This window comes from Cottoperca gobio, chromosome 14 (assembly GCF_900634415.1).
Source record: "Cottoperca gobio chromosome 14, fCotGob3.1, whole genome shotgun sequence".
Classification (NCBI taxonomy): domain Eukaryota; kingdom Metazoa; phylum Chordata; class Actinopteri; order Perciformes; family Bovichtidae; genus Cottoperca; species Cottoperca gobio.
The window spans coordinates 4,220,884-4,244,538 of NC_041368.1; the positions used below are offsets into that span (position 1 = coordinate 4,220,884).

General features: G+C 40.2%; 1 protein-coding gene across 1 annotated transcript; it reads left to right on the plus strand.

The window, feature by feature from the left end:
• Nucleotides 1–1,078: 1,078 nt before the first annotated feature.
• LOC115019456 (dapper 1-like) lies at nt 1,079–23,286 on the plus strand. The gene is made up of 3 exons (XM_029449031.1): nt 1,079–1,512; nt 18,800–18,929; nt 20,147–23,286. Exons 1-3 carry the CDS (start codon nt 1,222–1,224, stop codon nt 21,787–21,789), a joined length of 2,064 nt encoding a protein of 687 aa, XP_029304891.1. The 5' UTR covers nt 1,079–1,221; the 3' UTR covers nt 21,790–23,286.
• The last annotated feature ends 369 nt before the right edge of the window (nt 23,287–23,655 follow it).

A 23,655-nucleotide genomic window follows, 5' to 3' on the forward strand; every position in this document is an offset into this window, starting at 1 on the left:
CAAAGCAAAATAATATTAGCAGAGCACTGAATATATACACAGTACAATGATAGTGCACAGTAATATATTGTACTTTCAGCAAGAATGTATTCCATTTGTAATTACATGTTTTTTTTATTGATTATTTCCACATATAACAGTGGACAGAAGTCCAGTTAAATACAACATCTTCGAGCTGTTCACACTCATAACTCATAAGTGGCAAGCATTAAATCTACACAGCCTGCTGTAGGGCTTTCCCAAAACTTAAGAAATGTTGCATTAATTGTTTATGGTTCATTTACCATCATTAATATCATCATTAATATCATCATAATCATCATCATCATCAGCATCATCATCATCATTAAATTGAGTTTATCATTAATTTCAGTAGCATGAGACTGAAGTGGCCTCAGCGGATTGCGGTGTCTGACTGAGACGCTGAATACCTTCACAGACTCCACTAACAGCTGTCCGAGTGAGACTACACAGCCGAGACACTGGTGAAGTTGGTTTAAGGTTGGTTTACCAACAGACGCCACTCCGGGCCCAGAGGTGTCTTTCAGCCCAGGATGATTTCAATGTATTACTGTTTAAATAACACAGAAACAATGCTTTTCAATACTTCATGCTAACTTTCCAATATTAGTGAAACTTATGATTATAACACTTTTTGTATTACTATTGTGTAATGAATTAATTTATACCTTAAGCGAAAATGATAGCAGTTTTCTTTTTATAAGGAATTTTAGATCTAGTTTTATTTTATACAAATCTTTTCAATAACTGCCATGGAAGTTATTGGGGGGGAAAAACATTATTAACACTATTTCCTTTTTTTGCTACATGATTCCAATGTTGTATAATTTGCAATCAAAATGTTCTCTAAAATTGACAATTGTGCATGAAGTATTGAAAAAAACTCATTCTGTGTCTCTAAATCAGCCCCCAGCAGCCGAGGGGAGCTGCTTCATGGGGGAAACTGACGCTGCTGAGTCCGAAGCGAATGTATGTCGAACAACCAACTTCAAACTAACTTCACTTCGCGATGCAGCGGAGCCCAGGCGAGAGGAGGGGAATGGGTCCGAGTCCGCCAGCGGTGAGTTCAGCAGCTGAAACCTCCGCCCCTGCTGCTCCACTGTGGGTATCCAGACAGTAAGAAGAGTGCATCAAAACTTCAGGGGATTTATTTTGCGTCCCATTGTTGGGAAACAGTGAAGAGTAAAACGGGAGGTGAGGATGTCTTTACAAAAGCTACCAGGCTCTTTTGGAGTCATGTTCCCTGCGTACTCTATGCCCATGAAAGCGGAGCGCAGTCGGAATAAGGAGCGGCTGGAGGCCAGCCTGGCCGGCTTGTGTGAGCTGGAGCTACTCAAACAGAGGCAAGAATGCCGGGTGCTGAGCGCTCTCTGCCTCGGGGACTCTCCGGTTCCCGGGCGTCCGCCTTGGGGAGCCCTACGGTCGGCACGTTGCGCCCTGGACGTACCAAACGCCAACACGTCGGATGACTATAGCCTCAGCCTCCAAACTGTAAGTAACTGTAAAATGATGGTTCCGTTGGATTAAGAGTGGTGAAATGGACGTCCTGCTACTTGGCTGATGTAAAGCACAGTTTGTTGTGTAGCGTTATAGATGTAAAGTTGACTAAAGTGTAGCTATGTGTGTGGTGTGCGCCATGGGAGCTGTTTCAAAAACTTTGCATATAAAGGGCCCCACAACGGGATCCTTATATGATTAGAGACACACAGCATGATAAGGTTCACTCTTATCAGAAGGCTTTTTGTTGTTATATGTGACTTGGCCCATACGTCTGCTGCTGGCAGAGATGTGTGCGTAGTGGGGGGAGCGCTGGCATGGATATGTTTTATATATTTACTTTAGATGCTGACTTAAATTTAAATGTGTGATTAAATGATTTAAGTGATTAAATGTGTCAATGGCTTTGAAACATTTTCCTGTTCTGAGAATCTTCTTGGAAAACTGGAGGTCCATGGACCTTCTCGTGGTACATACACGACTGGATTAGATTACCAAGCACTGAGTGTATGTGGAAAATTAAAAGAAAAGAAAAGAAAATCCTCAGGCTGTCATTGACCTCAGTGTGCAAAAATGAAAACGCAAAGTCAGGAGGGCCCCTAAAGTCACACATTACCATTTAAGGGCAAATTTGGGGGTAGCTTCATTACTTTATCCATTTCATGCTGAAGACAATGGAATATCCAGACATTTCTATCCCTTGAGTTTGGATAACTAATCCAATAAAAGTTGAGGTCATTTCTTTCCACAAAGACTGCCTCACTCCTCCAGATTTGTTTTAGATTGCATCGAACTATTTGGAACTCTTTGAAATAGATTCCAAAACCAACATCATCTTTTTTAGATGAATTGTCTTTCTGTTTGGTCGGGGGAAAGCAAAAAGTAAACGATTGTATGGCAGCTACATTCCCTATAGGGCCTGTTTTGCATCTGCTTAATGTCCTCAGCAGACGATGCTTCGGAATATAACAGACAGGCCTCAGGATACAACAGCTTTGGATTTCTAAGGCAAATGCCAAATACGTAGCATTTAATTACACATTGTTGCCCATATTACAACATAATATAAGTATAATACACACTGCAGCACTTTGAGACATCAAAATAAAATTTCAGATTTACAAGCATGGATACACTCTGGCTTCATTTTCAATTACAAAAATGAAAGTGTAACATACGCGTGTATTATTCACTTGGTGTCTGCTAGAGTTATACAGCCCCAAGCTGTAGCAAACACAATCTGTGAGTATCACAGTGTGTTGGCATTTATGTTTTACATTTTAAAGAGCCATGACATTTCCTCTTGGGATCTGTCCTTCAATTTTCTGAACTTTTCAGCTGTTTCTGAAATGAACTAACTTGTGTGAAAGACAAGCAGCTGCCATATCTAAGATACCTCCAGTTTCCTCCAAGACCGGTGAGCCTGCAGTATATCAGCCCTGTGCATTAGTGAGACAAATGTGTTCCTGAAATGGGATGCAGCGGATAAGGAGATGAACTAGCTCCTCCCCGGTGACTGTAACTGTGAGCAATGTAAGACTGCCCACATGAAACAAGATGGATTTAGTCTGACTCGTGACAAAGAAATATTTGAGTGAACCATAATGTGTTTTCCTGATATTTGGACATGACCTGGCTCCTGATTGAAGTGTTCCAAAACATAGAAACTATATAAACATCCATACAGAGGCTTACCGTAGTGGAAAACAAGGAGCCGGAGTTTGTGTTATCATCGGATCCATTTTAGGACTTTTCATGCGTCTGCAGAATTTAGAAATAACTGTTTTACGCCAAATGCAGTGTATCAATGTCTAGTACTACAGAAACGTCCTGTAAGCTATGAAGGGCATGTTAACATTACATTACAGGTCATTTAGCAGACACTCCTATCCAGAGTGACTTACAGTGAACTCACTACAGGGACAGTCTCTCTGGAGCAACTCAGGGTTAAGTACCTTGCTCAGGGGCTCAGTGGCAGCCCTGGTATTGAACTCACAAGCCATACCACTAGACCATCACCACCCACAACTCTGAGATGTAATTGCTGTGATATTGTTCAAGTAAACTGGTGCTTATGAGTAATTTACCCAATCACACCTTCAGTATCTTTTCCCAGCCTTTACGTAGGTCATTGTTTAACTCTTAAACTATGACACAGGATATCTAATTCAGTGAGATTCATTAAGACCGTCTGCACGACTGCAGGGTTGTCTCTGTTGACTGATGGATACTCGAAATGGCAGGAATGAAGGTATTTTCAGTTGCAGCATATTGTATGGCAATACATTCTGGAAAAAGACAAACAACTCTAAAAGGCATTAGCACAGAACAACTGAAGCATGGGATTGACCTCAAACTGAATTTGAAGGCAGAGAAAGAGACAAGCCCTTCTCATTCACTACGGGTCACACACAGACACTTGGTCAGGACCCCTTGGCGTTACTTAGGCATCAAATCTACTTGGTTAGGTTTAGTGAAAGATCATACTTTGGGTTAAATAAGAACGTTCGTTATGTAACTTAACTTACGTTCGTAACTTAAAATAGTTGACTTTGAGTTCTGGTTACACACGGGACACAAACAGCGGTCACCTGGGGGAAAGTCCTGTGTGTGTTTGACCCATCAATCCCTGCACAGATAGAGTGAATGGACAGCCGGACCAGTTGCTCCGACCGTCAAATATTGCTGCGTATGGGTTTACATGGAGTTACTTAAAAGCCTAGTATGTAAGGGTTGCCTTGTGCATCTGATGCCCAGGGTCATGACACGCGTCTGCATTGGATGACCTGGGAATGACAGCCGGCTGGGAGACAATGATTTGTAACAAAAGCACATTAACTCTTAGATTATGCTTGAGAACTTTAAACACACCTCTTGAATTATACCTTTGTAGTTCCAAGCTTGTTACTGTTACACCCATTGATCTCATCCTGCATCCTGGTTTGTGTTCAATCAGGTCACTGAGATCACAATTTTCAAGAGAGACTTGAGAATGAAGAAAAACAGTTCAGTCCTTAAATACAGCCAGACAAGAATTATACAAGAAGCTATAACAACAGTCAGATGATCCACTTTGAAGTGAAGTTAAAGGAAAAGTTCAACATTTTTGGAATTACACTTAATTAAATTCTTACATAATACAGGTTTGATCAAGCAAGTAGTGTTATTCACTTGTAAAGTTGACTAAGAGTTACATAAATCTGTTCCGGTGAACATTTCTCAGATAGTGGACAGTTGTTGCCAAGCGACTTTATATACAGAGCACATTTCATCTATTACCAGACAACAACACAAACGTTCACGCCTACTGTATAAATACTTTACTGGCCTATAGGCTCACAAATGTAATTTGTAAAGCAGTACAAAATATAAATGTAAAGTATGGACACGTATGGACCTCGTGGCAGTGGCTTAGTTTAGCACAGAGACTGGAAGCCGCGGTGAACAGCTGGGCTGGCTCTGTTCAAAGAGGAAAATACCAACACCTGTAAATCCCACAGATAAACAGGCTGTATCTTGTTTGTGTAATCTGTACACAATCTGTACACAAGCAGAAATGTAAAAACAAATGTGCTGGAACTACTTTTTGGTGAGCAGCGGCAGCAGTCTTGTCACTGTGAGGTTGCCAGGCAACCAGCAGAGACTGCAGGAAGTCACTGTACCCTGATCTTTTTAGTAATAAATGTTCTAAGTCACAGTCAGACAGTCTGCAACAGGATCATCACCCTCGTGGTTTCCAAGACACTCAAAGGCCAGCTTCTAATTCTCAGCCATGACTGCAGATCCTTAACCATTTCATTTGTAAGGCCAGTATCTGTGGTTACCATGACGCTCTGTGTTTCTCAGATCCTACTTTAAGGCCTTTCCTCTAACAGTTTCATCAGATTCTCCCTTTGCGATAGCGGCAAGTCATCAGTGGGTTTCGACTAGTGAATCTGTTCATCATCATTTGTTTCTGAGGAACGTAGCTAAATAACAAATCATTAATCACTAATTGTATTTTACCATACTGTGTCATCTCTTCTGTCTGATTTATATAATTCCTCTCATTTCAGTCAGCTCATAATCTGCTCTGAAATATCTTTTTCCATAATGCTCATGACCACAATTAGAATACATTAATCTTACGTTACAGATCATTTAGCAAACTCTCCTATCCAGAGCGACTTACAGTAAACTAACTACAGGGACAGTGTCCCTGGAGCAACTCAGAGTACATTGCTGTGGTATTACAGGCCTGGCATTGAACTCACAACCATCTGGTGTTCTGTTGGGAAGTCTTTCCAGTAGACCACTAGACCATCACCACCCTGATGTTGTTCTGAAGGTATTTTACTTCCATTTAGTCTCCATCATCATAAGATTATGCTCAAGTGTAAATAATCGGATTCTTTTGGAGCACATTTTTGGAATAGTATGTGTCAATATTTACACTGATACACTTCTCATTTTGTCCCCTTGTTGATATTGCTGCATATGGCAACTGCTTGTCTGAGGGTTTCATATGACCATACCAGACCACTTGGAATGTGTAACTTCTGAAGGGCTATATATGCTTTGATTTTCTTTATTCAGTACCAGCTCATTTTAGCCTGTGTATGTGTGTGTGTGTGTGTGTGTGTGTGTGTGTGTGTGTGTGTGTGTGTGTGTGTGTGTGTGTGTGTATGTGTGTGTGTGTGTGTGTGTGTGTGTGTGTGTGTGTGTGTGTGTGTGTGTCTGTGTGTGTGTGTGTGTGTGTGTGTGTGTGTGTGTGTGTGTGTGTCTCTGTGTGTGTGTGTGTGTGTGTGTGTGTGTGTGTGTGTGGATGAGATGGAAAAAAAGAGGTGAAGGGACAAAGAGAAAAATGTCCAGACTGTGATGCAGGAAAAACAGAGTCATGCAGAGAAAGAATGCATGTTTGTGTGTGTATGAGAGAGAGTATATGTGTATGTAGTCCTCAGCAGGAGCTGCTGACAGCCATGTGACAGCTGACAGCAGCTGGGGAGGCCTTCACTGTGTGCGTGTGTGTGTGTGTGTGTGTGTGCGTGTGTGTGTGTGCGTGTGTGCTTTTGTGTGCTCTGCATAATCAAATAACAACACTGATAACTAGAATGGCATTTCGGAGAGCACAGACCGCCGCCAGGGCCAAGGGTGCACTCACGTGCTCCTCAGATGGTCCCGTTACCTGAGTTAGGAAGCCGTTCTTCCGAGTTTGGTGTGTTCATGATCTTAAAGTCGTAATGTGGAAACAACATGGACGCTAAAAAATGTGTTGTATCTTATTACTCAGAGCATTTAAACAACATATTGATGTCTGTTGTTGTTCACGAGAATCTTCCCAGTCTGGAAATGTATTTTCCAATTATTCCGGCATCACATGAATGCAGCGCAAATGTCCTATCTGGCAATGTTAACGAAAGTGAAACATAATTTGTGTATGTGCACCGGGTTTCAGATCCGCTCCAAAATGTAACGGGTTCTTTCTTGACTTCTACTCCCTTTAACCAAGTTTCATGAAAATCGGGACGGTAGTTTTTCCGTAATCCGACTGACAGAATGAATGATATGCTGGATGATAGTGATGTGATAAAGGAGGCAAGATTATGAGAGTAGAGTTGCTTCTTCAAACAGCAGAGCGGAGAGGAGAGTGAGCAGAAACACTTTCTCCTTCATCAACAGCTGCTGTTTAATTGCCCTTGAGCAAGGCATTAATCCCCCAACTGCTCCAGCGGCCAACAATCCTGGGCAGAGTGCATGATGTGCATTTGGTATAGTGCTGTATGTGTTTACAGTGTGTTTGAGTTGTCATCCAACATACAGTAAGTCTACACTGCAGACCTTTGCAGCTGTGTGACCAACCTGTCACTAAAGCCCAAACACAAACATTGTCTACTGTAATGGATGTGTTTTGCTTACATTTCGCACCACGCTGTGTTGCGCAAACACAGTAGCATGTTGGTAGCTGTTTAAGCTTCTGGTGGGGTAGAGAGATGGGGCTGGGGGGTCTTCACTGAGCTGGCTGGTCACTTGTGAGGTCTCCAAAACGAAAACTAACACTTGGTTACTTTAAGTCACAGCTGTGCAGCTTCAGGGGTGTCAAGGGAACAAATGCATTACTACAAGCCAGGACACAATAGCCACAGAGCCGGAGCTGCGTCTAATGAGTGCTTCCAAAATGTTTCTTTAATAAAATAGAAACGTTCCAAGCTTTTAAGACGAGCCTTTCTCAAGTTGCTGTTAGAGGTAAAGATAGTAATGGTAACACAAAGACAGAATCATGCAGTCCCAATATACACTTCAAACTGTTGAGGATAAAAACACAATAAAGCTGAAAACTTATTTCCAAGCATTTTCCTTTGAAATTACACATTTTCAGGTCAAGCTAGACATATTAAATTGCCTGGGGAATAATTTACTTATCTTCTCAAAAACCTTGTTATGGTTGGTGGGTGATGCTGAGAGGAATGTGGAGACAATTTAGGAAACGTAGGAAAACACACAAACTGAGCAGTCTGTGGTGTACAGACTGCTTGGCCAATGGGTCAACACACCATTGCCAGGGGTCAAGCAGAACTCGCACACACATTCTTTATTCAGTACGTTTTACCCTGAAACTGATGGATGGGGTTGTTAAACATATTTTTAGTAAGTAAGTATAGCTCATGCAAAGGATTGACCACCTGATCCACATAATGTAATGTAATGTAATGTAATAATGCAACAACTATGCAATAAAAATAATGTTTCTTAACTAGATGTAAGGCAAAGTGATTCCAGTATGTTTTAAAGCCATTTAAGGAGTTTTAGGCAAATGTTGATGATTATCAGGATCATTTTGTGAATCACAATTATTTCGCCGGGACTGTGAATGTTCATATCGTCCAGTAACAGTAACAAGGTAACACATATAACTCAGTATATGCTTGAATGGGAAAACACATATATCTCTCACACTAACAGCACAATACATTCCATGTGTAATTCAAGGGAAATAGTCACATGATCAATACATCCAACAGTAAGTATGTGTTCACTACCTGGCTTCAATCAAGTGAAAGGAAATGACCATGATCTCTCCAGGACACTGAAGGAGATTTCCTGGGTAATCAATATTATTTTCCAAGAAAGGATCAACTCCTTTCAGTGAATAGAGGAATAAACCATGTCTTAAACAGCTCCATCTGACGCTAATAAAGTCAGTCTAAGTCAGATCAGTCAGTTGAAAAGCTGAGGGGATCCTGGGCAGTGTTGGCCCTGAGCTTCAGAGCTGGCAACCTGATGTCTGCTCACTCTCGTTGATCAGCTCCAACAATCCTGCAACTGTGCTCCAGTAGTTCCAGTTCAAATGTATTTGACTGTATAGGGCACAACAACAGCTGCCAACTGCCTCCTTAGCCCCGCTGTGAAACCTGAGCTGCACCGTGGATGTTTAATTTTCATGGTTGTTCGTCATCTGAAGATATAATACAGGAAACAGGGGAACCATACTTGGTGTTCGGGTACCTTCACATCTGGTTTGAACAAAGCTGAACTAGTGGCAAACATTCCAATGTGACTTTGAAAATAAGCTTCCAGCCGTTCCATCTGCATTGATTTAATAAAACAAATATGTTGAATGGCATTCATAATATTTTTTTTCCTTTCAACAAGTGACATTATTGAATATTGTTACCATTAATGTAATTACCATAGAGCTGAAAGAGCAGTTGCAATATCATATGGCAAGTTGGCATTCTTTTATTATTTGACAGACATATGTTCCCAAAAGAATCTGATGCTCCCAGGTATTTGAAGTACTCAGTGCTCAATCAAAGTTCATTTAGTGGATGATGAGAAAGCAGAGGTAATGAGATCTTAGGGTCTGAACTCATTACATTTTGGTTTACTGTAATTATATTCTAATTACAACCTCAATATGATTCTTGCTACAATCCCAAAAACAGTTTATGTGAGTCATCAAACCTCTATTACGATTGTAATTGGAGAAAATAATAGAATAGTTTCTTCTTTACAACTTTCCCGTTATAATTAACATCAGATCAACAACTAAGTCCCTCCATCTTATTATCATACACTCATTTCTCACAGGCTCCTGCACATCCTTCCAAACATTCAAACTGTGTTTTATGTGGTTGGTTTTATAAAACTGAACAAACCTAATCTAACTATTACCTTAATCTTGACCTTCTCAGTAATGAAATACGTGTGTGCATGTAAACAGACTGTATCTTGTGTGTGTGTGTGTGTGTGTGTGTGTGTGTGTGTGTGTGTGTGTGTGTGTGTGTGTGTGTGTGTGTGATGATTGGGCAGACAGAGAACACGTGAGATCTTGTGTTTTTACAGTGTAATGGTTTACATTATTGATCACAGGAAATAAAGACTGAAAGCTCTTTAGGGGGACTCTTTGTTTTTAGTCTGTCTCTGTTTGTTTTTACTCTTTTGAAACATTACTCCCATTAATCCATGTTTCCTGTTTCTCTCCACCTCATATGACTTTCTCCTTCCCTTCCTCTCTTTCTCTAATCCCCTTACCTTAGAAGAGCTTTTCTCCTTTTCCATCCCGATCTTTGCCTCGCCATCCTTTATCTCTTTGTTGTCATTGTGACAGCAGTTGCTTTCAAACATTTAAAATATTTTTAGATTTGGAGTCTAATGTTCAAGGTGCCTGCTTATCAGTACAAACACATACATTGTGCTGCATAACTGCGAGTCCACCACTGTGAAATGACCTTTCATTGAGACAGACTTCTCAAAAAGCATTCCTACCCCCACCCAACCACACACACACACACACACACACACACACACACACAGACACACACACACAGACACACACACACACACACACACACACACACACACACACACACAGTTTATCTATTCATCTGTGCTCATGTTTCAAACGGGCGTATGTCTCGATTTACATTTGAAATTGACGTCGGAGAGTTCAGTGGAGCACATCTCTGTGCCACGCCTTAATTCTTGTCCATGTAAATGAAAAGTCAGGTTTCATGCAAAATAACAAAGTCACTGTTTTAAAATCATCCTTACATAATTAGTAGCTTGTATCAAAAAGCTTGATACTGAATGAATTCTTAAAATGCATATATCTTTGCTAGGCTTGTTCAAACATCACTATACATAAACACATTTCATCAAATACAGAAACCTGTTGCCACTGTTGACAAATGCATTCCTGTGAAAACGAGAGAGCTTGTGTTTGTGGAATGCATATTATGCTCAGTCTTTGTGTGATGGTCACAGTTTCAGGTGTTATTAGACAGAAATGTCAACGAATGCATGAAGTGGTTTTCATTTCTGGATTTGGCTGCATATGTTTGCAGGAGCATGAAGCCAGAGTGAATATTATTCTTGACAACATTTCAGACTAAACCTGAAAAAAACACACTTATTTAAGGGTGGATGGAAAACATTGCAAATTCTACACAAAATGTGTGTCCTTACCAAGTATGACTTTGCTAAAGTCATGCAGCCTGTAAGCTGAAGTCATCTAGACGACACAGAGTGTTAATTGTCTGGGACGGCGTCGTACCAATGCTTCAGAGTCTGACCCCTGGAGAACCATTGAAAGTGCGACTGTCAGCTTTACAGCTCAAGGCGTCAGTAGTACTGAAGGTGTGTACATGTGTGCATGCACAAGTGTGTGCATTCATGCATGACTGTGTGTCTGTCTATGCAAAGACATGAGCCTGTGTGAGTAAGCGTGCACTCGTATGAGGGAAACAAGAAGCCATTGAGCAGTGGTCTCACATAAGTAGCTGCTTAAACCCACACACAACCACTTTTATACGGTGCATGCCTGACATAAACCCAGCTTAATTTTGCATGCCCAGGCATGTACATATACACACACACACAAACACACACACACAGGCTGAAATCCTAAGCCTGCATGTGTTGAAGAGTCTTGTGATGCACAGACTAAGTTAGTTAATAGTTTGAATCTTCAAGGACAGTGTTTGGCATGTTGTGAACATTCTTCTATTTGCAGTTACTTTTCTTTAAAGAGCCTACGAAATGATATTTCGTCAGTGTTATTGGCCTTGGTATATGATAGAGGTTGCATATCTATTATGAAATGTGGCATATCTTTTTTTTTAATATTGATGTATTCGTAATAAATCACGATCATAACAGCATGACTTCCGCTAACAATAATCGGTCGCTGAGCCGGGAGCATCCACTTCGGCAATGTTCGGGCGATGACGTCACAAGTAAAATACAGCCGCCAGTGTTCGTCTGCGTTGAAGCGTCCAGCAAAGACTGCTGTCAATTATTACGAGAAAGAATGGACAACAATCGATCGCCAAGGATAATTGTGAAGCGATGTGTTGTATGGGGATGTGGAGCCATCTCCAAATGTAGCTTTCTGTGGCCAAAAGATGATCAAATGTCGTGTTTATGGACAAGACAAGTGCGTCGATGAAACCGATGATTTGTGGGCAGCACTTTGAGAGATCGTGTTTCGAACAAACTATGCTCGCCAAGGAAATGAGATTCAAAAAGAATTTAAAACTGAACGCAGATGCTGTGCCTACAATACTGCCGAGACCCCAGCCAGCACAAGCCAGCACGCCGACTCAAACACGTCCGCCGGTGCAGAGTCGACGAAATGCATTCGCCAAAAGGGAGAGAGCAAAGGTAAGCCGTGCTACTTGTTTACTTTGTTTGTTACTTTATTTATTGTTTCAAGCATAAAGCCATAATCGGTCTCGGTCTACTGTATGTAACGAGTTTACACCAGGCCCTAGCTGATATCTGTGTTATTGTTTGTAGTATTAATAACTTTAGCTAATTACACTTCATTAGCTTAATTAAGTTTAGATTCAATGTTTATAACAGACTTCCCCATTTTATTCTGTAGTTTGAGTAAAAGTGTGAGTCTATTTAACTTTTAACTATCACCCTATTATTACATAGTATTGAAACATTGGTGAATGAAGCCACTGACAGAACTGAGGATACCTGTATGATCAGCAACCATCTATTGGACATCCACACTGAGGAGGAAGCTGTGTGTACACCAGTAAGTATACAGACTGTACATCATCTGTACATTACAGTTGTAGTACCAGTAGACCTGCACATGACGTGTTAAACATACAATCACCACATGCATGTACATAATTCATATATTTGTTTAATTTGATATAATTTCTCTCTCAATCAATTCAACCACATCTTTTATTATGAATGTTATTAGATCTTTTCTTTACGCAGACATGTATAAACGTGCAATACAAGTTCAAGCTGGTTTGAAAGATTTATTAGTAAAGTTGTGTTTTGTACATTTCAGACATGTCAGAAAGAAATTGCTGTGCAGACGGATCCCCCTCCACGGACACACCACAAGTCCATGCAGGCGTGACCACGTGTCAGGTCAGCTGGACTGCAAGTTCCAATCCAAGTTGGTTGCTCCAAAGGTCAGCATCATAATATATATATATATATATATATATGTATATATATATATATATATATATATATATATATATATATATATATATATATACACACAAACATACATATATTATATATAATGCTTGATTGTAAAACATCTTTTTTGCAGAGTATGTTACTGAACTCTTGACCAAGACTCAATGCTTTGTGCCAAGACAATGTTGATGAGGAACCTTTCGAAGTCCCAGCTCCACTCAGCAGTCGGTGGAAGAACCAAACAAGAGGGATGCTGTTGTGCTGTATAGAAGCAGATTCAATCACTGAACTGACATTGTGTTTTGTTATTGACTCTAATAAAGTGCTGATACTTGAACGACATGTAGTTGTCAGATGGAAACGTAGCACAGATATTTTGAATGGCACATGATGGCAGTCTGTGGTTCTTACCAAATATTCCCCAACAAAATCTCACCGGCGGTATGCCATATAGTGATACATTCTGTAAAATACAAGATAATACATGTCAATGGTAATCACTTCAACCTTATTTGCTTATTTATCTATTTATTCTGTGACTGTGCCAGAGTAACCATTCGACTTCCCATAAATGCATCAAAGTTTCTGAGCTCTACACATTTGTGCACACAAGTAACTTCCTCATTACGTGGCTGATCACCTGCTTGTTGTCTGTCCCTCTTTGAATACCTGTGGTAGGCTGTCTGCAACACCCAAACATCCAGACACTTTGATTTGAATCCTGGGTGATCTGTTATGCAGGTTATGTTTGCACCATGTCCCTCATATTCATTGAGTTCCTCCATGACATCCTTTTCTTGGCAGCAGCTCTTCAATTGCTTCCATAATTGTACAGTTTTCACATGTACACCTAAATGTACAAAAGAAGAGTGGTAAGGACACATACACAATATGCAATATCCAGAAAAAAGGCCAATATTAATGTCATCTTAATGTCATACTATTTATATGCCTGTGTTTCACGACTCGACTCGTAAGCAGCTCATAAGCCTGTTATGGTCGTACGGAGGTCGGATCTATCTAGTAGCAACTTTTTACCCGTTTCACGTAAGTCTCGTAAAGTTACGACATCGTAACTTCCATGAACATCTGGTAAGTTTTCCGGCTACTATAGGCAGCCGTGAGACGGTCAGTAGGCAGGCTATACTTTATAAACCAGCGCTATCCTCTGGTCTGTTTGTTAGCTAATAGCTAATGCTTTATATACAGCTCGTAATATACAACGTTTGACATCAGACACAACGATAGAACCTCAACCGCAGAAACTTTGAGAAAGAATCAAGTTATCAAGCTTTACAGACGTCGATGTGTCCAAGTATTTGAATATTTAGCTCATCGAGCAATTTGCGGACTAGTCTGGTTCATAACAATTCAAGGAAACCAAGCTATCAACTCAATATAGGATAGCTTGCGATCTATTTACGATCGAGGATAATGTTACGTTTTATTATGATGTATTTACTATTTATTGAGAAGTTCTATGAATTATAGTCAAATGTATATATACCTGTCTGTGTTCTGTTCTCGTCTGTGTCTCCATTTTGAATACTGTGTCTCGAGCTGCTCTGTTTCCACCACGTTAAACTCGCCCGCATGATCTAAATCCACGACACCGGCATCCTCTTCAATAAACTCCTCTTCTTGAAGGTGCAACGAGTCTATTGACGACTCACTGTCACTCGATTATGTCGAAATATCCGAGCCAGAGTCCGACATCACCACTTCTGCCGTGCTGTCTGTGTATTCAACTGGTGGACTAGTGTTCTACTTGTGACGTCAGAACACGGCGTCGGGTGTTTCCGGTAGCGGCAATGTAAACATCGGTGGTCGACATACTAAATCGTGATTTATTAAATCCTGAAATCATTGTGTCATTAATAACACATCATTTTACACCACAAATAGCATTTACTATCATCAGGAGAAATTCATGTTTATCATTTCGTAGGCCCTTTAAGTGAAATCTGCAAAATAAATATAGACAGCTTTATTAGATGTATTATATATATAATTATATAACTCAAAGTTGCTTGTGATGAGAAGTGGGTGAAATTATTCTCAGATGCAGAAGATTTTGGAGATATTAGAGCATGGATTTGTTCCAAAACTAGTTCCTGGAGACAGGGCTGTTTTGTTTCACTCCCAGCTTCCCAGTTCTTATACTCTCTGATATCTATTCCAGTCATCATTTTTCAACTCTGAAGTTGATGATGTAACTGTTAGATACACCACATATGTGAGCTCTCAAACTCAATGTATTGTGTGTGAACTGAATGCCTCAGGTTAATACAGCAGGTCTTTGGAGACTGGCCCATTGATGAATTCACTCATAAATATTACAGAACATAAACACCAAAGTCACCGTGTGACACAACTCTGAAAGCTCAGGAGCTTCAGTGTCTTTTTAAGTTGCCTCAAGAATAAAATGCTGAATGGCCAAACATGTTCTCCAACTTAATGACAGCAAGGCAGAGGTCCTCTTTGTTGTTCTCACAAATTCCACCAGTTGTTTAATCGTTTTCTTGGACCTCAGTCATCTCCATACAGTAATCTGGGTTTCAGTTTTGATACTGCTTCAAATTTCCCTAAGATCTTCTGACCAGTTTAGTTACGTCCAAATGGTGCCAATGTTTTCCATTGCTGCTCCCAGATTGTGGAACTGTCAGCGCTACACTACTTCTCCCCACTTTAAACCCTTTAGACTCGTCTTTCTATAATGACGTTTGAGTTTCCATAGTTAATAATATGATTTCATTGTGTCTGTTAAAGTTATATACCTATTTATTTTTTATCTGAAAAGCACTTTAGTTAACATTGGTTGATAGTAAATGTGCTCTATAAACCTGCCTTCAGTTGACTTGACTAAGCACATGCACATGTTTGAAAGGAAAATGTTCAACTTTCATGTCATGTTAATAGTCAGACTTCAGAGACCTGCATCTTGACTTGATTGTGACTGGATTTGTGATTGGCTCTGACAGCATTGAGATTTTAAGTTTAAAACTTAAGGATTTAAAAACTCTTCTGCTGTGTAGTGATTTCCACCCTTAATCCACCACCTTAATCTCCACTAAAACAGTAAAAGCTGTCCTTGCTACAGTCAGTCAAAACATTATTTCATCATATAATCCATGTTAGCTTTTAAACGTCCCACCAGGCCTAGCTAAATATTATTGAAAAGATTTTACCACAAGTTGTAATTTTCTCACTAGATAATGCTACGGAAGTCCCAAAAGGTGATATTTGTTCTTTATCTTGTGCGTACAAGATAAAAAATATCACCTTACGACATTTAATGTCACCAGGTGATATTTTGTATCTTGTGCACACAAGATAATAACTTGTTCCCACAAGATAAAAAAAAACGATTACATTACGGGACTTATAGGGGCTCCATACGATGCTGATGGCTTTTTGTAACATCAAGTCAACATTGTAAGCATATTTACAAAATGTTAAGTAAGAGCCCCAGAGCCAATGATATACCAGTTACACAAGTATAACTTTCAGTATGTGCATTCTCATTATACAGTCTTCCAACGTGCTTCTACCAAACAACTTTTTTTCTGGTCTCAAAGGTGTTTGGAAAATTGGATTGGACCTAAAACTTGGGGTGGCTCCTCAGCCACCACTATTTACTTAAACGTTCCTACAGCAACAGTTATCCATTTCCTTAAACGAATAGGCAGATGTGATTATGTTGGAAAGAAAGATGTAATTTCAAGAACTCTATACATATTTATAGATATGATCTACTTCTGCAAGGTATCCAGTGGATAAATCACGGAGGCTGTTATTTTTGTGATACCTGTCTGCTCAGTTTGGAGAGGCTGCAATCCTCACAAATCTCATCATGTGAAACAAACTGGACTGTGCAGACACAGTCCGAACTCTGTTTGTGTAAGGCACAATTAACGTGTGGTATTTGGTTCTCGTGTTCAGCTGGTACATTTTCCTCCCAGAGGATATTATTATGTGTTGCATTACGTACAGCACACAAACCAGCCTTACAAAAACAAATGTGAAGCTCCCACTCCTCATCTCAATAGTGATGCCAACCGTTCCAATAACTTAAACATCTCTCTGCCTCTTTCTCACACTCTGATGATGATGATGATGCAATATATTAGTTAAAGCAGATACATCCTGTGATACCACAGTGGCAAGATCTTAGTCAATCGTACATATTACTATGTGTGTAACATTAGACATATTAAGCAATGTTTTGCCCATAGGGTAGTCTCCACTGTTGTTACACCATTAAATGTATGATTAATAATAAGAATAATTATTCTTAAACAAGTCATGTAATTACAGTAAATAAATAAGATTATTAGCCTTTCCTCTGTATTATTGATGTGTGGTGGAAAATGTGGTGAAGTGCTTCACAGCAGGAACATAAATGAAGTGTTGCTCTATGAGATTAACCAGAACTCAACAGTTTTCAGTTCCGAGCTGTATTGGAAGTTGGAGAGAAAGTGAAAGGCAATTTGAAAAATCACTTACATCATCCTGTTCATTAAAACAGTGCCAGGGAAAGTCTGAACGACGGCAACATTAATGATTTATGGGGAAATGACCTCACTGGTGTAAAGTAGATGTTGCGCCTGAGGTAATAGGGATACATATTTAGATTGATCAATTTTGCAAATGTACCGAATCTAAAATCATTAACAAATGTCATTAGCCAATCTCCCTCCACTTAAACGTAAAACATTTAGAACATTCCCAATGGCACCCATGAGGCAGTTGTTTTAGCTCTGACGACATGAACTTTGCTGTTAGGAATACTTTTGTGTAAATGTAGCATACCAGTCATTTGTTTATGATATGGGGCTAAAAACAAACTGCACCATCTGATATTCTGTGAAGGGAGGGAAAATTAAAAATGATGATAATTAATTGCAGCTGGTTTTCCTCCCATGTCTTGACATCCAGCTGTTGCCCTGCAAGTGTGTGTTATTCGTGGCGGAAAAAATAAAACAGAAGACTTCTCATAGTCTCCATGTTTTGGCAGTTTCATGGCTCTGGTTTGCATGACAGATTTTTATAGATGGCCTCATCATGGAAAACATAAGTAGTACAGACGTTTCCCCACTGAGTATATAAAGTTTATGATCTTTTTATATCCTGCAGTATCACTACAGGGATTCCTGACGTGTATCATTTTTGACAAATAGTAGCTGCACTATAAAACACATTTGAAATGTAGTAGTTGTACATTGTTACTGCTTTAATCATCACAACCGTTGTTGTATCTGAAGGTATTGCTATAAAACGGACTGTATTAGAGATCCAGATGGTGGCATTAGATGGATTTTCTGCAGTAACTATCTCAAATGTGAAACATGTGGGTTTGGTTAAACATGTGAGTGCATCCACAGATTGTGTTGGTTGTGTCTCAGGAGTTATCTCACGTCTCTCCGTCACTGTTTTTATTTACCGGATGATACACTTTCATGTAATTCATGCAGTACAGGGTATTATGAATAGGAGAAGTATTTCAGTTCCAGTATTTCTCTTTAGTGATGATTATTTATCTTCTTTGTGTCTGTGCACGGTTGTTTAGACAGCAGTTGGGGGGGGTTATTGTTCCAATGTTATGATAAGAAGTGCTTGTGGCCATAGTGGTCTGTGAATGTGAAGGTTGTTGCTCTCTGTGTCTCTACCTCTCATCATGGGAAAGGTACAGGGAGTTATATATGCACACCAAATGAATGTGTATTTTAAGTGTATTCACATGTTTGTCGTGTTGCTCAGTCGGGTGTTTTGATCGTGCTTTTGAGAGTATTCCTCTTCAGGGTGAAATCTTTTCACTCACTCTGTCTCTCTGTGTGTATTTCAGAGCAGTCTCCAGTGTTCGCCCTGTGGTATGAAGTCATCTTTAGAACAGCAGGTGGCAGAGCTGAAGGTGAACACTGAGGTCCAATCAGAATCCCCTACTGATCTACAGGAGGACAGCAAAATCATTTCAGGTAAAATAACTAACTCTCCTTCAAACATGACATTTGTATTATTATTATTATTATTATTATTATTATTATTATTATTATTATTATTATTATTATTATTATTATTATTATTATTTAAAGTGGACACTATGTAATCTTATTTTACAAAATAAAAGTTTTTATTACTTTGTAACTGTTATATATCTCAATTGTGTGCATAGCTTAGCCTGTTTTCTCAGATAAACAAATACTGAACTATTCTTCTCCACATGTTAATGGATTAATCATTCAGTATTATTTTGTCTAATACTGACCTAATTTAAGCTCTGGGGGAGTTCCATACCGCATAAAGGGAGCAATAACTATTGTGTGTTCTAGTTTAACCAAAACATGTACTGTGTGACACAGTCGTTATGAAGAGCAATGTTTGTGTTCTCCCTGCTGTGGACACTGGGGCCATTAAGGATGCAGTTTAGTGCCTGGCAATCAAACATCAAGCAGACAAATCTATTACACATCCTCAGTTGCTAAGCATCTTGTCTCACTGAAGTCTCACCACATCTAAGCCCATACTTCATGTTTATAAAGCAGATGAGACACAGATCTGAGAACATTGAGGTTTAAAATGACAATCATTGCTGTCTGTTGTACCACAGAGGCGGTAATCTCATTGTAAGCCAACAAATAGCTTGAAATGTGTGATTGAGTATACGGAAAGAAAACAAATTGCTCCTGTGTAGCAACGAGCAAGTGAATAGTCTGGGAGTATTATGTGTGGAATATAACTAAAATAGTATCAATGGAACTGGTGTATATGGTGATATTTCAACTAGCTCAGAATCAGTGTGTTGTTTTTGTACGTCAAAGATTCAATGTGTAAGATGAGGGGAGGACGGGACAAAGGTGCGGATCGGTTACTCGTTTCTGCCACTTTGGATTTAGTCCAATAAACATACTAACGTAACGTGACATTGAGAGTACAGCCACAGTCAACATACAGATGGGTAACATACAGGCCGACGCCACATGTGAACATTATAAAATAGCAGTGTTTTTTGGACCAGCTTTGATCAGCGCTTTGGTGGAATTGTGCATATTCTTACCCTGCTGTTAGTTAGTTAGTTAGTTAGTTAGTTAGTTAGTTAGTTAGTTAGTTAGTAGGCTTGTTGTTAATAACTGATGACTCTTCTGTCAGACTCTTCTCTTCTGATCACTTTCTGTGCCTTTGCTCTGTTTGCCAGGAGAGGTCCTTGCAGCCAGGAAAAATGGATCTCCTGAATCAAATTACCACCCTTTGGTCCCTCGTTCCCTCTCAGCACCTGAGGGGACAGGAGAGACAGAGACGAGAGAGACATGGCTGTCAGATCCAACAAGATGGGTCACGGTTACTGATGCTTTGGGGGAGATGAGGGATGTTGACCCTAGTCAGGAAGATTATCAACAAGCACAAAAAGTTGAGACCTATATATTTGGATTGATCCAACGCCGAGCTCTACCCACACGCTCCTCAAAGCCCCGCACCAGCCTGGCACATGATGCCCGAGCTGTCAATGTGGTGAGGCAGAGTAGTTTATGCCGCAAGGATGAGCAACATTCACCTAAGCAGGTGTCTGTTAAAGAGATCACTGCTCCGTCCCAGTGTTCAGAGGGAACTGCTTCACAGGCTTGTCATTACCTTGATCAGGAGCCTTACCTAGGGACAGGGTTTACTGAAGATGTCCCGTACCACCACAATAAACAGCAAAGTATCCAGCATCCACCAGGACTGTATCACAGGTCAAGGCAGGCCTCAATGATTAACACCTCCCGCTCAACATTGCTGGACTATCCATCGTGCAGAGTGCTGCAAACCCACCCAGACTCCAGCAATAGCGAGCCTGATTCACCCCAACATTTCCACAGCTTCCCTTCCCCTCCAACTCTGTCAAAGCCTTATCAACCACTTTCACCTGATGAGCAGCTGGTCAATGCAGAGTATATTCCAGCCCAGCCTTGCAGAGCCTCCACCAGAGCTTATGCCCACCACCATTCAAACCCCCACAAGGGGTCCGGGGTGCCCAAACCCAATCGAAGCACATATTCTCCAGAAAGAAGCCTTCATCATCTGGAGCAGCAGCCCACAGCATCTCAAATTCAACCCTCCAGATCCCGAGGGGGCCCAAAGAAGTGTCGCTCGAATGAAGATAGAAATGGTGTCAGCAGGAAGCCAGGCAAGAAGGCATGTAGGTCTCAGTCAGAGAACAGCCTGCAAAGGGTTCCAGAACGCAAGTACAGTACAGTAGAGAGGGATGGTGGAGGAAGTGGAAGCGGTGGAAGGGGAAGCCGCAGTAGTCAATCCAGGAGCAAGAAACAACAGCAAGGAGGTAGTAGCTGTCGGCGCTGGCAGTCCACCCTGGAACTTAGCCAAGACGAGGCTGACCAGCCACCCATGCAAGCACCCATGCAAGGCTCTTCATCTTCAAACCAAAGGGACCATTGTGCAAGGCGCACACGCAAATCTCGCCCTATACATGCATCGCATGCCTACCCACACCTCCTCCACTCCCACCATCATCAGCACATGGAGTACCAGTTAGAGAGGGACCAAGTACCACCGTGTCAGCCTAGTCAGGACTACCCTCACCCACGTCAGGGTGAGTCTGAGTCCAGCATGAGCGAGGCTGATTCTCCAGATTCCAGCTCTTTGTCCAGTGACTCTGATGAAAGTGGTGGTCTGGTTTGGCCCCAACAACTGCCCCCTCAACTTTCCCTTCCATCACCTTCTGCCCAACCTGGGGCATCTCTGCAGCCCAAGGCCTTTGTCAAGATTAAGGCCTCACATGCCCTTAAGAAGAAGATCCTGCGCTTCCGCACTGGTTCATTGAAAGTAATGACCACTGTATAAAGTGGAATACTGGCCAGACTGCAAGGCCATGAACAGCAGAGTGTTACATTATATACAACGATGCACCACAAACTACAGTGAATGCAAACATGATTGTGTATTGTGTAGTTGACTAAATCGATTCGATGATTTTAGATAATCCTTAACAAGCAAGGAAGTAAATGACCATATCAGCTGTTGTTTCAAAAATCAGATGTAAAATTGTATATGAATTATTACATCTTACTAAAAGACTCATGTTTTGTCAAAGGGTACCATATTTGGCCACATTGGCCCCCTAAATATCCCCACCCATGGACATGCACACACCCACTGATAGAACATATCATAGTCCATGCTGGCATTGTCTTTGAGGTCACAGTGAAATGTATTTCATGATTTAAATGTCCGGCTAGGCACAGATTAATACACCCAGGGGACATTGGGCCTCATGCAAGAATATTTTCGTATCCTAAACTCCTGTTACTTCGTGTGGCTTGTTCATACAACAATCCAAGTCAGATTCACCAAACTAGCTTAACCACTCAAATAATTTGTTTGAACCTGACAAATGCCACCTGTTTGTGAGTAGTTAGTAGGTGATGTTATGTTATCATTAACATAACCAACACTTTGTTATGTACAGATAGCTTTAAAAAGTATGCCAGGTTGTCAGCCTCCTTTCAAAAGAAGGACCCTTTGTCTCTAAGTTGTCCATACTGCTTTCTGTCGCATTTTAAGCAAATTATTCAAAACACAGTTACACATGCACATTGGAAACATATTGTTGAAAATATAGTACAATGCTGAGACAGGCCACAGTTTCCTTATATTTAGACTGTGAAATCCTCTTTTATTGCTGAAATGATGCATACCTGTTATTATTTAATTATTAAGTCTGCAATTAAATAGAATGATATCTCAAGACAAAAAAACAAAGGTTAGTGCTTCCTACATGTTTTTCTTCATAAACATACAGTTATTAAATATATTGTGGATGGAAGTTAATGTATCTGTAGGACATAGGGAGATGTGACCACCATGTAAAATGAGTAGTGAAAGAGTGGATTGTTAGTACAGTACAAAGTGCTTGCCAGACATTTTGTCTGGAATTTGTGGTTGAGACAGTAAATCTTACTGTAGAAAAAAATAATTTGAGCTGAAAAGAAGTATATAAATCTTTGACATTTAACTGTAGCAGCTTACACAAACCAGCAAGATACCGCAGTAGCGTCTTTAAAAAGTTTTGGAGAGATCAAATGTCTCACACAGTATTTTTTAAAGACCTTGTTTAAAATGTTAAGTAGCAAATTACAGTTTTTAATGTTTTAATGTTAATAAGAGGCTACTTGACTAATAATGTGCCTGCCCAAAGAATGTATTGTTACAATGTCACTTTCAGTATTTGACAGTATTATCATTTAAAGTGCACTAGCCAACTAACTATTAGCTTCTCTTTGTATGAAATTTGTTTGAAAAAATGTATTATATAAAATTAAAGTGTTTGTTTTAATAATACCAAAACAATGTGTTTTGTTTTTTTATTCTAGGAAAAAATTGCTACTTCAACCAGTTTCGTTTCGTCAATGGAGGTTTGCGTCATGCATCATGCTCGGTGTTCAAAGGGCTAGCCCATATTAATGTCACCAAGCAGACCACACCGCACAGCCAGGACGATTTAATCCTGTCATAGACCCCTGGACTTGGTCTTTCAAATAAGACAAGCATCTCTCTCAACAGTGTGACATGTCACACTTCAAGATTTCAGGGCACCTACGATCACTGTCAGCAATACATTTCTTCACCACTGCAAACTCTACCACCAATAAAACAGACTACATCAGATGCATTGCACGATGCATAAACAGTCAAGCATATTAGTGCCAT